Source organism: Grus americana, chromosome 8 (genome assembly GCF_028858705.1).
Source record: "Grus americana isolate bGruAme1 chromosome 8, bGruAme1.mat, whole genome shotgun sequence".
Classification (NCBI taxonomy): Eukaryota; Metazoa; Chordata; class Aves; order Gruiformes; family Gruidae; genus Grus; species Grus americana.
Window position 1 is genome coordinate 6,505,568 of NC_072859.1, and position 13,291 is coordinate 6,518,858.

At 43.7% G+C, this 13,291-nt stretch overlaps 1 protein-coding gene across 1 annotated transcript in view; it reads right to left on the bottom strand.

Annotated features, from left to right (window-relative positions):
• Positions 1-13,291, bottom strand: part of ACBD6 (acyl-CoA binding domain containing 6) — an 86,053-nt gene that overhangs the window by 31,226 nt on the left and 41,536 nt on the right. Inside the window, exon 6 of the mRNA XM_054833789.1 lies at positions 11,214-11,303. Within this exon, the coding sequence (XP_054689764.1) occupies positions 11,214-11,303 (90 nt within the window). The remainder of the gene's footprint in view (positions 1-11,213; positions 11,304-13,291) is intronic.

The following is a 13,291-nucleotide window of genomic DNA, read 5'->3' on the forward strand; positions in this document are numbered from 1 at the left end:
TCTGCCTCTGCTGGTTTCTCTCACACTACAAATCTACCTTAATGATTATTTACACTTCCCTCTTCCAACCTTCCTCTCTCCTCTTATGTAAACATACTATAAATACAGACTTGGCTTAAAGCCCATCAATCTCCTGCTCAGCTTCCCCCCATCCTAAAGGTCTTTCTCTGGACAAGCTGTGATTTAGCTCCAAGTTCCTGTAAGCCTGAGCAACTTCTTCCAACCTCCATCAGCGCTAATGTGACGCATGCCCTTGCGCTACCGATGAGACCCCCGTACCTTGAGAAACCAAATCCAAATTTCGGCGTGACTCACATGGATTTCTTCATGGCCGTCCTCCTTCTGTGGCTCCCATGAGCCCTTTACGGGTTCTTCGGGGTTTTGGAGGGAACGCTGACAAAAGTCACCCTACACTGTACATGCCATAGGACTTTGCCCTGAACAAGACCAAGACCTCTGGCCAGTGTCAGATAATCCGTCACTATAAGCTACTTGTATCCAAGCCAGATATTTATTGCTATTGATCTGCCTGGTCCCAGCGAAAGACTTTTGTTCTCCCAACCCGGGACTTTGACCTCAATTAAGTTATGAATTTCAATCCGATAGACTGCTCCACTTACCCTGCTGCTCTCCCTGACTGGATTAATTAGAATTAGCTAGGCTGGGAGTCACCCCGAGCGCCTCATGGATCATGTTATTTTAATAATAAATAAAGAGACGGCAGCAGCATACAAGGAAGGATTTTGAAAGATTGTTCATCCAAGAGCATCATTCAGAACCTGCCAATACTAATTTCTCTGAGTTTGATTACCTCATTTACTTCTTTTTATTTCTATTCATTAATTGAGTTTTATCCCCCATTACTGCAGCTCCCCAAATGTGCCCTTCCTATAAAGGAACCAGAAACACACTTTGCTGTTACAAAGTTTTATGACTGCAGCTCATCAAAAGTATAGTTAGCAGGAATGGAATAGTCATTAAGCATTTAATAATCTAATAGTGCTGAGAAAATATATATATAATAGGGGAGGGGAGGGAAATAAAGGAGAGGGACAAGGCAACCCTGTCTACTGCCACAAAGCGTGCGCTGAGGGCTCTTTATACAGATATTAATTGGCTGGTAGACAAAACTGAGCGTCTTCGAGAAGGTAACATCTAACACTGGAAAAAATACATATATCCATCAGGATATTTTCTGACATCACAAGAATGCCTTTGGAACGAGCCTAAAACGGATTGAATACCAAAGACGTTTGATTGGCAAGGGGAAGTTTCTGAACTAGCGAGTCGGGGCCTGATAGCTACATTATCCTTATTACTTCTCTTTCCCTATAAAAGCAATTACATAGTTGAAGATGTCGGGTTGCCCAGGACTGTACTGAAATGGATTGTCTCGGCCAGCCATGTCACAGACATACTACAGAGTTATTGACCCATAAATGAACACTTATTTGTCATGCTCATTTTAATGTTTAATTGGCTGGAACAGCAGAAACGGATTTAGACGATGGAAGTTTACCAATTCTTCCAACGCTGGTACCCAGCTTGCAGACAGCCAACTCCTAACCCAAGAACAAATGCAGCAGACAACTTTAACGCACCTTCCACCATCATGTAAGTTCAGGCCTTCATTTTAGTAGAAACACTTCTCAGGACAGAGTGATCTATTCCAGCCAAGCTGAGCCTTGTCGGAAGAGGACAGAAGACCCATTTCAACACGGGATGTCTAAGCTGGGACAGCCAATTGGTCTGTTTATAAACTAGAAGGTTATTCCAGGATAGGATTTACTTCCCCCCCCCCCCCCCCAAAAGGGAGCAATTGAGTAGTCTCTCTGTGAGAGGCAGAGGGAGGATGGCATCAGCCTTTGTTGCCCTGTGCAGGCAAGCACCGCCGAGACTTCTGCTATCCCTCACACCACCGGGGATGCCTGTTCACATAGATTTCCAAAAACCTTTTGATACATCCTCCCACCAAAGGCTATTAAATGATACTGCCATAGAGCAAGAGGGAAGGTCTTGAGCTGCTTGATAACTGATTACAAAAGTAAAGATGGAATAGGAATAAACAACCAGCTTGCACAATTGCTGGTGACTGCTGGAGTCCGAGGGATCTGTGCAAGGGCTTGGGTTGTTCAACGCATACAAATGAACAGGAGAAGCAGGCTGAGAGCGAAGCATCCAAGTCTGTTAAACCAAAAGCTGACTGTAAAATGCTACAAAAGGATCTCGAGGTGAAAAACCTGCAGGTGAAATTCAGCACTAAACACCAAGTAATGCACACGTGGAAAAACAATCTTTAGTCTAAATCCACAGCGATGGGCTCCGAAGTAGCTATTACCTCTGCGGAAACAGATCATGAGTTATTATGGACAGCTATTATAACACCAACTCAGTATTCAATGGTAGTTAATAAAAGGCAAACAACAAGGAGGCATTTGGGGGAAAAAAAAAAAAAAGAGGAAATAAGAAAACATCATTATATTGCTTCATTAAACCTCATATTGCTCTTAACAGCTTGGGCACTGAGAGAAGTGCTACTCCCTTCATCGGAAAGGAAATCAGAAAGAACTAGAAATGATTCAAAGAATGGCAAGGAGCAAAGTTACCGAGCAGCTTCCAAATGGGGTGGGATTAAATAGATTAAACTCTGCAGTCTGAAAAAGAAGTGATCAAGGGGAATCAAGGAGGCCAATAAAGTCAAAAGCAGGACAGAAAAGGTAACTGGGGGAACAATTACTGTTTCTCATTACACAAGAACGATGGGCTCTCGCATGAAATGATCGCGGCAAGTGCAAAGCAAACGCACAGTTAAACTACAGAACTCCCACTGGCATAAAAGGTTGGGAATCTAAAGAGGGACGACAGAAATTTATCAAAGAAAAATCCAGGAGCACAAAGATAATACCAATGGTTCAGGAACCCTCCAAGCCACAGACTCTGAGAAAATATATGAAATTATCACTGTATGCTTACCCTACTCTGTCCCCTAAGCATTCACTCTTCCCTGCCGCTGGAAACATGATACTGAGCTAGAAAAACTCCTGCACTGACAGCTACTTCTGCATGGATGCAGAAGACAGACGTAAAAGTTGAGAGACGGGAACCTCCTAAATTAGCTTTGCCATTTTGAGTGCCATTTTGCCACTTAACAGTCCACGGAGCCAAGAAACAGCTATGAGCATCAAAAATCTTACTTAAAATCTAAACAAAATAAGCATAAAGAGTTATTTTCCTGACATCTAAAGTGTTAGAACAACCTTATTTAGGAAAACAACAAAAGTACTTTGCACCAACGACTGCAAATTCAAGATGCTCCAATGATGCACTCAGAACCGGGGTTTTTGCTGGGTTTTTTTCTGTGCGGGTTTGTTCAGTTCTGTTTTTTAGAGCAAAGTGGAAGAGACAACTGCCGACAACAGATGAACACAAAATTCCATTCAGAAAGTAGAACCAGACTTTCCCATATTGAAAGGGAGAAGGTGAGCAGCAGAATTTAACTCCTTCAAAACAGGGAAAGCTTTTTCAAGAGGCTGAATGCAAAAAAATAAAAATGTTCTGGGAACCACCTCTCCTGAGCAAAGAGTAGCCGATCACTTGGCAAAGGTGGCTCCTCTGGCAGGGAGGGGTGACGCCAAGGCTATAGGAAATGAAGCAAGGCTAGAGACCATTCCTATGGTGATTAGAGACCATTCCTATGGTGATGCGTTCACCTGAAAAACCAGCTCGGCTTCCAGTGGTATCCTGTTTGTGCAGTTAACCAAACACCTTAATGAGGGGCTAAAGCATTTCCAACAATGACTTCACAAATTACAGGTGTTTCAACACATGCTTATTTCAAAGATGACCCCGAGACCAAGAGACAAAGGGGCATGGGACCATCCCATGTCCTCAGTGGGAGGCATTCAAGGTAAGGAAGGCTCTTGCCTGCCTCTGCAAAGACATATAAAGACAGTAGGGAGCTTCTGTTTCTCCCCTGCACCAGAACACACGACAGCACCATGGTGCCACCTGCGCTGACCTCAAAGCTCACCGCTGCCGGCCTCTGTCTGCTGTGAGCGTGGCAGAGATTGCAACCACTATACCACAAAATAGCTGTGCTGGTCAGGCATGGAAACAGGGACAAGGCTCCCTGATTCAGAGGGTGGTCACGCTCCCTGAGCTAAAACTACGTGCCTACTGCCAGACTGCATTCCTCCTGCACCGGCCACAGAAAGTGCCTCCCTCTGCACAACACAGCCCTCAATACAAGGTGATGCCCACAAGCCGTGCAATCTCACAGCGAGCCACTAAAACGTGCGTCTGTCCTCAGTCCCCAGCTTTAAACCCTGCATTTGGATTACCCTGAAAGCAGCTTTACATTTTGAGGGTAAAGCAACAAAAGACCACTGCTATTTTTTTTTTTTTCCCCTCAGGACGAGCTCTTGGATTTCATCTTTCAAACACCGGTTTTGCACGTAGAGGTTGAAAGGACCGTGCGGAGCCTGAAATCGCTGCTGGAACAGCACAGAAACCTGCAGTTGCTTTCTCTGCTGGTGAGCCTGCTTTGCAGGTAACGCTGCACGCATACTGCCTGAGCAAGGGTGCCAACTGCTTTGCTGCACCAGCAATGAAGCAATGATTCATATGTCTACAGGGAGCAGAAGAAACAAAGACTGTACATGTCAAGCTGGAAGATGGGAAGAAACAATGCAAAAAAGCCCAGCCTGCACAAGCAGAAGGAAACATCTCATCGTCCGTACAACCTAGTCTGTTTTGATGGGGCTTGAGGTGTCTTCAGAAGCTGAAGAGCAAACTGGAGATAAATCTCTGCATCTCCCAGCATATATTTAGAGCTGCAAATATTTTGCAAATGTTTCTGCTGAAAGGGACTTTTCTCCCAGTAGGTAAAATCAGCATCTGCTGAGTGGTGACCATTTAACATTCAACCTGCTGCCAATCTACATTCCACAGAGAGACCCGCAGGAGAGACATGGAGCTGTGCCACTTCTAATAACTGTGTGACTGGCACCATGTCAATGCTTTAATGTAGAAAGCTACCCTCTGTCACTAAGCAGATCTCTCCTTTCTTTTGGCTAATGGCTTTCACACCCATTGGCAACAATGTCAAGACTGAAGGGGTATGAGCCTGCAGAGTCTTCTGAGATCTGCTTGGCAAAGCTGACTACAGAAATATTGAGACAGGGATTGGAGGGGGGATAGAAGGAAAGGAGGAAACTATTGTGGTTAATAATTCTGCTTTCATTACTCACTGCTTTGCTTTTTGTCTTTGTTTAGTGTCTTCATCTGCTTGCCACTGTCCCTTCCTACTGCAGCAATGGTCAATTCAGCAGTACCTGCGACATCCTTTGCTTGCCGTGAGCGTAACTATGCCAAACCCTCTGCAGCAATCATCAGATCCAGGACAGGGTCCCTCCCGGCTTTATGAGCCAGGCTTTTAGTATATTTAGGGGGAAATTTATACTAGGGACATTAACTGCAAGGGCACAAGGCTCAGACATTTTCCTTTTTAATCTCGGCCAGGTTTAGAGAATGGTCATAACAGCAGAGTACTTCGGCAGCTGGCATCCTACCTACATGTGTGTTTGCACCCGTCAGCTTGCAGCAAAGGCGGTGGGCTGCACGGACACACACATGTTCCTGGGGAGGGGGAAAGCTGTGTAGATACAGGCCTTTGGTCCTTGGTCAGAACAGTCACGATGCACTGATTTCACAGAATCACAGACTGGTTTGGGTTGGAAGGGACCTTAAAGATCATCTAGTTCCAACCCCCCTGCTGCGGGCAGGAACACCCTCCACTAGACCACGTTGCCCAAAGCCTCATCCAACCTGGTCTTAAACACTTCCAGGGATGGGGCACCCACAACCTCTCTGGGCAACCTGTTCCAGGGCCTCACCACTCTAACAGTAAAGAATTTCTTTCTAACATCTAATCTAAATCGACCCTCCTTCAGCTTAAACCCATTACCCCTTGTCCTGTCACTACACTCCCTACAGATACAGAAAAATGAGGGCATGAGCTATATTGGTTGCATGTTTGCTGAAACAGCTTCATTTTGAAATGTCTATGCAACGCCGCCAACACGAGGCCAAGGCAGTCTGTATTCTTGCTGTGAAATTCAAATGAACAAGACTGAAAAGAAAAAAAAAAAACAGACAGTGACAGGCAGGCAAGCAGGTCTGACTCTTCCCTGCTTCTTTTTATCCCATACAGACACAATCCTTTTAGAGCCAGGCAGGAAAACAGAAAACACATACAAATAAAACAAAACCAACAGATCACCAACCTTCGCAATCTTCGACATAGCCATAATTTCTACTTCATTTTTAGCTAATGGTGGAAATTAGTCTTTGGATAGTTGATAAAAATCAACCTGTCTCTGCTGGGTTAGTACCATGATCTGTGGCCCAGCAACTACTTCTAGTACAATTGATTTTCCTTTTTGGCAACCAATAGGCCAGTCAATAATAATGTTGTTTGAGAACGATTGAGTCATGCGGGAGATGAACCCTCCCTGCCATTTATTATGTTTGTATTGTCTTCATTTGAAAAGATCTTTTTCTTTCTTTTTTTTTTTCCTTCCCAATGAGGACGTGAGTGAAGGTATTACAAGGGGATGGCTACTCCAGAAACCCTCCGACTCACAAGTGTGTTAGCATGCAAATAGGAAGATGCACCAAAGAGCAACCAAGTCTCTCTGCAGACAGCACAGACACTAGATGCTTTTCACTGAAATTACTGGCATATATGAATGAATAAAAGAAGAGTCCGCATATACTAGCAACAGATTTCCTAACCTGATGTTTTTCAGCTTTGGTTCTCAAGTTTCCTTCTCAAACTCCTGAGGGTCCATGGGTGACCACTGAGAACCTGCCGACAAGTGGTTTAAAGTCTCAATACAGTGATTTGCACCTTTATTAGGAAAGTGAAAGGTCAGCAAATAAAACCTGAACATCAGTTATAGCTTTTTTCATCCTTGTAGTCATAACTACAGTATAATTTTAGCATACACAAATGATTACCATACCATTGATAAGATGATTAATAGAACCGCACAATGATCTCGTTTAAAAAATCATAAAATAGTATGTAGATACAATTTTAACTCAACTGTTCTACCACAGATACATACACAGTTTCACTTACAACCAACAATATTTATTTTAAGGCTTGTTCACGTGGCCAGATAGGCTTGCAAAGCTTTTTCAAAGTAAGCTGATCTGTGGCAACCACTCCAGCATAGTTCCCCATGCACTCCCGAGGGCATGCCCTGAACGCAGAGATTATTATTTTGGAGTAAAGAGTATCCACAAATGGAACAAAGTGCAGCCACAGCAAGCCCAGAAGCAGAGTCTATGGTCTACTGTTTTGATGTTATGAACTAGAGATGCTATTTGTCCTCCTTTCTCTCACTCTACCACAATGCCCTTCATCTTTCTTAAAACAGCACAAGTAATTTGTATCCCTGCAATGCTCCCTGCAGACGATGAGCAATCACAGGGCACCTTTGCACCAGAGCACAGAATCCTCCTTTTCAAGCCACCTTACCTGCCTTGCTCTCGCAGGAGGAGGTGACCAGCCCAAAGAGCACTCTTCCACCTAACAGCACCGAAGCGGTACGCTGTGCCTCAACTTCCCCCTCAGTACACTAAAGAAGCTCCTCTGAAAGCTGGTTGAGCAGCACCAGGAGCGAAGCAGAGTTCTGCCGTCTCCTCCACACCACCAGATACAACCGAGGTGAAAGAAAGTCTCTGATGAGGCCAGCTCGCTGCTCCTGGCACAGGAACACTGAGAGTGCCCTGGCACAGCCGCAGGGGAGCACAAAGTGGGGCCGGAGGAAATATTGCAAGGAAAAAATTCCCTGTAGGGGGAAAAAGGTTGTTCTTTTGTTGCTCATCCTCTGCAAGGAAAACTTAATTCATGTCTTCATATATTTTAAAGCTAGAAATGGATATTATAATCACATTGCTGGGCTCCTTCCTAACTGTTATGTTATGAATATACTCCCCTTCCTCTCGCTCCATCACTCAATTAAAAGCCTACATGTTAGGCAAACAGTTCCAGTGGAAGGAGGCTGTTTTCAGACTGAGCATCTCCAGCAGAGCTCCAAATTACCATACCACCACCCACTTTGAAATGGCCTCTGGCTCTGAAGATTTAGGTAATTCAATTACACAAATGCCCCTTTTCAACAAAGCAGAGAAGCCTGTTGCCTTTCTGTATCCCCTCGCCCATGGCAATCGCTTACCACCTCTTTTCAAATGTGGTATTAGAGCTAATTATGAACAAATCAGAGAACTCAATGGCTGCAGCTTTTCAGTGACGTTAGTGAGCCACCCTTTTTTGAAAGCGCAGTACCACTGTTTAAAACAAAAACCACGGCGCTGGACCACGGCAGTCCAGGAGCGTGTGGTTATTCCCAGAATTAACAAGCGGTTTTGAGCACGCTACAGGAACAAGCGGAGCCAGGCAACCTCTCCTCCTGCTCCCAAGCTGCCTGTTTATTAACAATGAGCAATAAGTTGACTCTTGCAGAGCCTCTTGATCTAGAGACTGCAAATACTTTGATAACACATAGCACAAAGATAACTAAAATAAGGTAGCAAAAAGAGAATAAGGCACATCTGCAGGCACAGTGAACTGGTATGACTTGCTCCAGGTCACCTAGCAGAACACCACCATCACCATCTGCTTAGGGCAGCTAAATCCTTTAGCACACTCCAAGAGAGCCAAGATGGAAGAGCATTTATTAAAAAGGTAATGGAAGAGAGCATAAATCTGTCATGCTGTTTGACTAACTTTTTAGAAGCATACTAAAACACAGGCAATTTAAAAAAAAAATTGGTCTATAACATTTCACTCCTTCACTATCTGCTCATAACTCTCAGAATCCCTAATTTATTCTTTATCTCTTTTTCTGCCTGCATGTACGTACTGCTGCAAAATTGAAGGACAGAGAAAAACACCTGAAGACCTGAGCGGCGGGTGGAAATTGCAGAGGCTGCTTGCACGCCGGGCTCTGGCAGAGGTGCTGCACGCAGCCTGCGAAGGGAACCTCTACTGAGAGCACATCGCTCTGAAGTAACAGCGCAGCTGATCCAAGTCACCACAGATTCCCTTACACTTAACCCACTGTTCTTTATAGCCTACGCATTAACTGATAGTGCATTCGGTAATGTATAATAGCAGGGGCTGCGGCGTTTATGGCCTGTTAAGAAGCCAGAGTTTTTTCCCCTCTCCCTTTTTCTTCGGGTTGCTCTTAAAATTCCTTCTGCTCTTGCTTTGGATGTGAATTTTTATGGGGTAAAGGTCAAAATAAAAAAAAGAAAAAAGAGAAATAAACATTAGGTCACAAAGTCTTGAAATGTTATTGCAATTTATATATGGCTGAGAATAAAAATGCGTCTGCCTTCTCTGGGAACACACCTACGTGCAAACAGAGACCTTTATAAAAAATTCTCCTTTATTACCTTGGTGGGGAAAAAAAAATAAAATCAAAGATTGATTTTCTTTTTATGGCTATTATTAACCTTTTGTTACTGGCCAAAAATAATCTGGTTAGAAAATGTGCAATACATCAGAAAGAAAAAAAAAGAAGAAGAATTTAACAGAAAATTAATGTTCAGGAAAAAAATAAGATGACTCTCCCTTCGCCTTTTCTTCTAAGAGTCAAACTTTACCTCCAAAGAAGTGAGACGAACATCAAAGAAAGGACTTTTCAGACTGCTGCAGCGTCCCAGACAGAACCATGTCCCGGGCTGCCAGGGCACGGGCAGGTGTCTGATCCGACTCCTGCCCAATTTCAAGGCAAAGCTGTTCCCGTATGTCTTCGACATGACACTCACCAGCTCTGACTGAAAGGCGACAGTCTAGTCTGGCAGTGGGGCACACAAAGCCCCGTTTGTACTTCCTCCACTGCCCCTCTTCTATGTAAGGAAAAACTCCCATAAAATCCATTACAACTGAAATCACCGAGGTCCAAGCATGGAGATACATGTCTCACCAGCCACGCTTTCTAATACCCATCCTGCCTGCAATTCTTGCCCAGGCAAGGGCAAGAAAGACTTTTCTACAACAATTTGATGCGTGTGTTAATACCAACGCAGCTATTTTTAGCCTGTGAACACTACAGGTCTGCTGACAGGCCTTCATATCGCAACTGTGCTCATGGTCTACCTCCTACAAATTCCTGAAGCTTTTGTCGCAAGGCTGCTTAAGATCTCATCGGTAAGAGCTAGCAAATTTGTCAGCAGAGGTCTATCTATGTCCAAACCGGGCAGGAGAGCAAAGCCAATTAAGCACCATGCTGGTAAAGAGCAGTCAATCAGAATTTGACAGAAATATGTCAGACAAATATTTCCGAACACGATTGCATTTACACGGGTCAGCTCTTAATTACAGCAAGCTGACAAAACTAGGAGTGTTGACTCATGAGCACAGGCAGACTCAAGCTGGCTGGAATGAACCACTTGCAAAGCAGTTGCTGAACCAGTGCAGGTCACAGCCTGGTCTATTAAGGTACCATAAAACTGCTGCTAGTTAAGCTCAGACACGTGGCCTGCAAACTGCAGTGGCTAAAAAGCTGATTTACATTCAGGTAAGTCAAGTTGTGCTAGAAATCGTGACCCCCAAGGGGGTGAGGTGGGTTTGTGGGGATGGAAACGGCATAAGCTGTTTGACTGTGCCCTTGGTTGGCACTGAGATCCTACTGTAGCTGTTGCGTATCCACCACGTTGTGACCCGAAGCATCACCTACCCCTGCGGGGTGCTCTGCCAAAACGAGGCATTTATTGGATGCTTTTCTGCTAGGCAACGTGGGATTCCTTCCATTAGCCCACAAAGTTCTGCTGAGAGTGCAGATAATACAAAAAATACACTGGAGAACGCACTTTATGTAGGAAGCTACCAAACACCTCATACGCAGGGAATCCCTCTCGCCATCAGTACTACGAGTCACAATGGAAGCCACAGCCAGGTGATCAGAAAATGTTACTGCAGGGAGAAGCTTCAGCAGGAACTGAAAAAGGCCCCTTACGACTATGTATTTCAAGTTCTGTTATTTTTCCTAGGTTACCTTTTTGGATGTTCTTCTCTGTGATAAGTGCTCTGAGAGAACTTGCTATGGAGTTTTGGAAGAATTCAGTTTCATGCAAAACAGTTGGTCAGGAGGCTACATAACACATCAATCAGATTCAACTTCTTATTCTTTTCTTACCTGGCTGTTAACGTCAGCAGCGTGCTGTAACAGTACTGAAACCAGCTCCTTGTGTCCTCTGTCGCATGCCCAGTGGAGCAAAGCCCGGCCCTGCAACATCCAGGAGAAAATTAAGAAAGCCAGAAAAAAACCCCCAAAAAAGCACAGAGAGTCACAGTCTTGCTATGAAGGAGTGAATACCAGTAACAAAATTAACCTTTTAAAAAAATACAGTAATATTAGGATGTAACATACTATGGGTTCTGATTTGGACTTACAGATTAATGCTAGAAATGTTAAAAGTGACACATAGTTCAGTTTTTCATTAATTTAGCATCAAACCCACAAGCCAGCAAAAATTTAGAGGGGAAAAGCAGCAAAGCATGAAAAGCAGGAGCCATAACATGATTTGTTTTCCTATATAGATTTGGGATTTTGAAACCTCTGACTTTCCTTGGAGCAAGGACTTACAGAGCAAGCGTAAGATTTTCAATGCTTCCTAAGTCACTCGGACACCGAGTCCCCAGCAGCGCATTCCTCTGGCAGGTTGGAAACACTCAACCCACGGGCCCTGGTAGTTTCACACACCGTAACAGCCCGGCGCAGAGCCTGGAGTGCTTATAATGCAAAAATGCATTCAAAGCAGCAACGGAGCCTTTTGACAAGCAGCTTGAAGACATTTTCTGTAAACTATAGATGATTTTATACATCGGCAACTCCAAAGAGAAAGGTAGCTCCAAGTAGTTTGAGATGGAAGGTTGTCTTCTCTATTTACTATGTACACTTAGTAAATTAGATTTACTGTTAGTATCGGTCTCTCCTGATTTAGGACGGCATGTGGCACACTTGCAGGGGATTCCTTGGAAATCACCCTGCGGATAATCAGAAAATTATCCCCCAAGCTGCGACACCGACAGACTGACCTGTGTTTTCCAGTATGCTACACAGATGAAATCAGTGAAATTCACCCACGCCTGGTTATAAATCTCTCGGCAGAGCAGTGGGGAACAAGGTGAGCAACTCATTTATCTGCTAATGGGAACTGTGAGCCAAATTTCCCCGACCACGGTGCCAAAACAGCAGGAGGGGCAGAAGACACCTGCAACCGAAGCTCACGCTGCTTCTGCTGGATGTTCTTAGGCAGGGCAGCAGAGGTAGAACATGATTTTGAGTAAGGAAATGCGATCTCAGACACAAGGCATTAAGCTTTTTAACACACTTTTTGACCCAGCAAGTAATTAATTTTTGTAACACATAATTTTAATGTTACACTAATTAACCCTGAATTAGAATGAATTTTCTGACAATGACTTTCTGTGGAAGCACTGATGACATCCATGGGCCATTTAATGATTAATGTTCTTGCACTCAACACCACTATCGAAGTCTAAAAGTGGGAAGAGTATAATATAAACCAATTGGTAAACAAGGAAAGATCTTTAATTTATTTTTTAGCATACTTTACTCATGTCTGGACTGGTAATTACTTAAGAATTAGCATTTCAGTTGGACAAATAACATCTACTTTTTTGTGCTACAGATGTTTATTTCAAAAGAAAGAAGCACTATCTGCAATAAACACAATAGCAATAAATACTTCAACAGATGATTTCAGGTTTTTTTATATATGCAAGAGGAATAATAGTGTAACTACACAAGTGTAATTATTGTGCAATTACACAACAAAATAAAGGCGTTTCTATCCTTTATAACAAAATCCACGTTCCAGATTAGTGGCTAGAATATACTGCTTTGCATTTGTCTCTGGACAAGCAAAACCTCATCTTATTGGTGCTGAACTTGGCTGAGACCAATAAAGGCAATCCAACAGTTCTACTGCAGCACCGTGCAACCGGTCCCTTCCCATGACACTGGAGGGCTGGTTCTGCTGCAAACGTTGCCTTTTGAACAAGACAAGAAACTGAAGCCTGATCATCTAGAGTCATTAAAAATCTCCTTGTGCTATTTGCAGGAGTATGGATTTCAAGTCTTGGGCCAATTCCACTTTGGGTAATTACACTCTGCTTACCTATATATTTTCTCTGCAATTCTAAATGGATACGATATTTTCCAATTAGTGCCTTAAATGGCTCTGCATC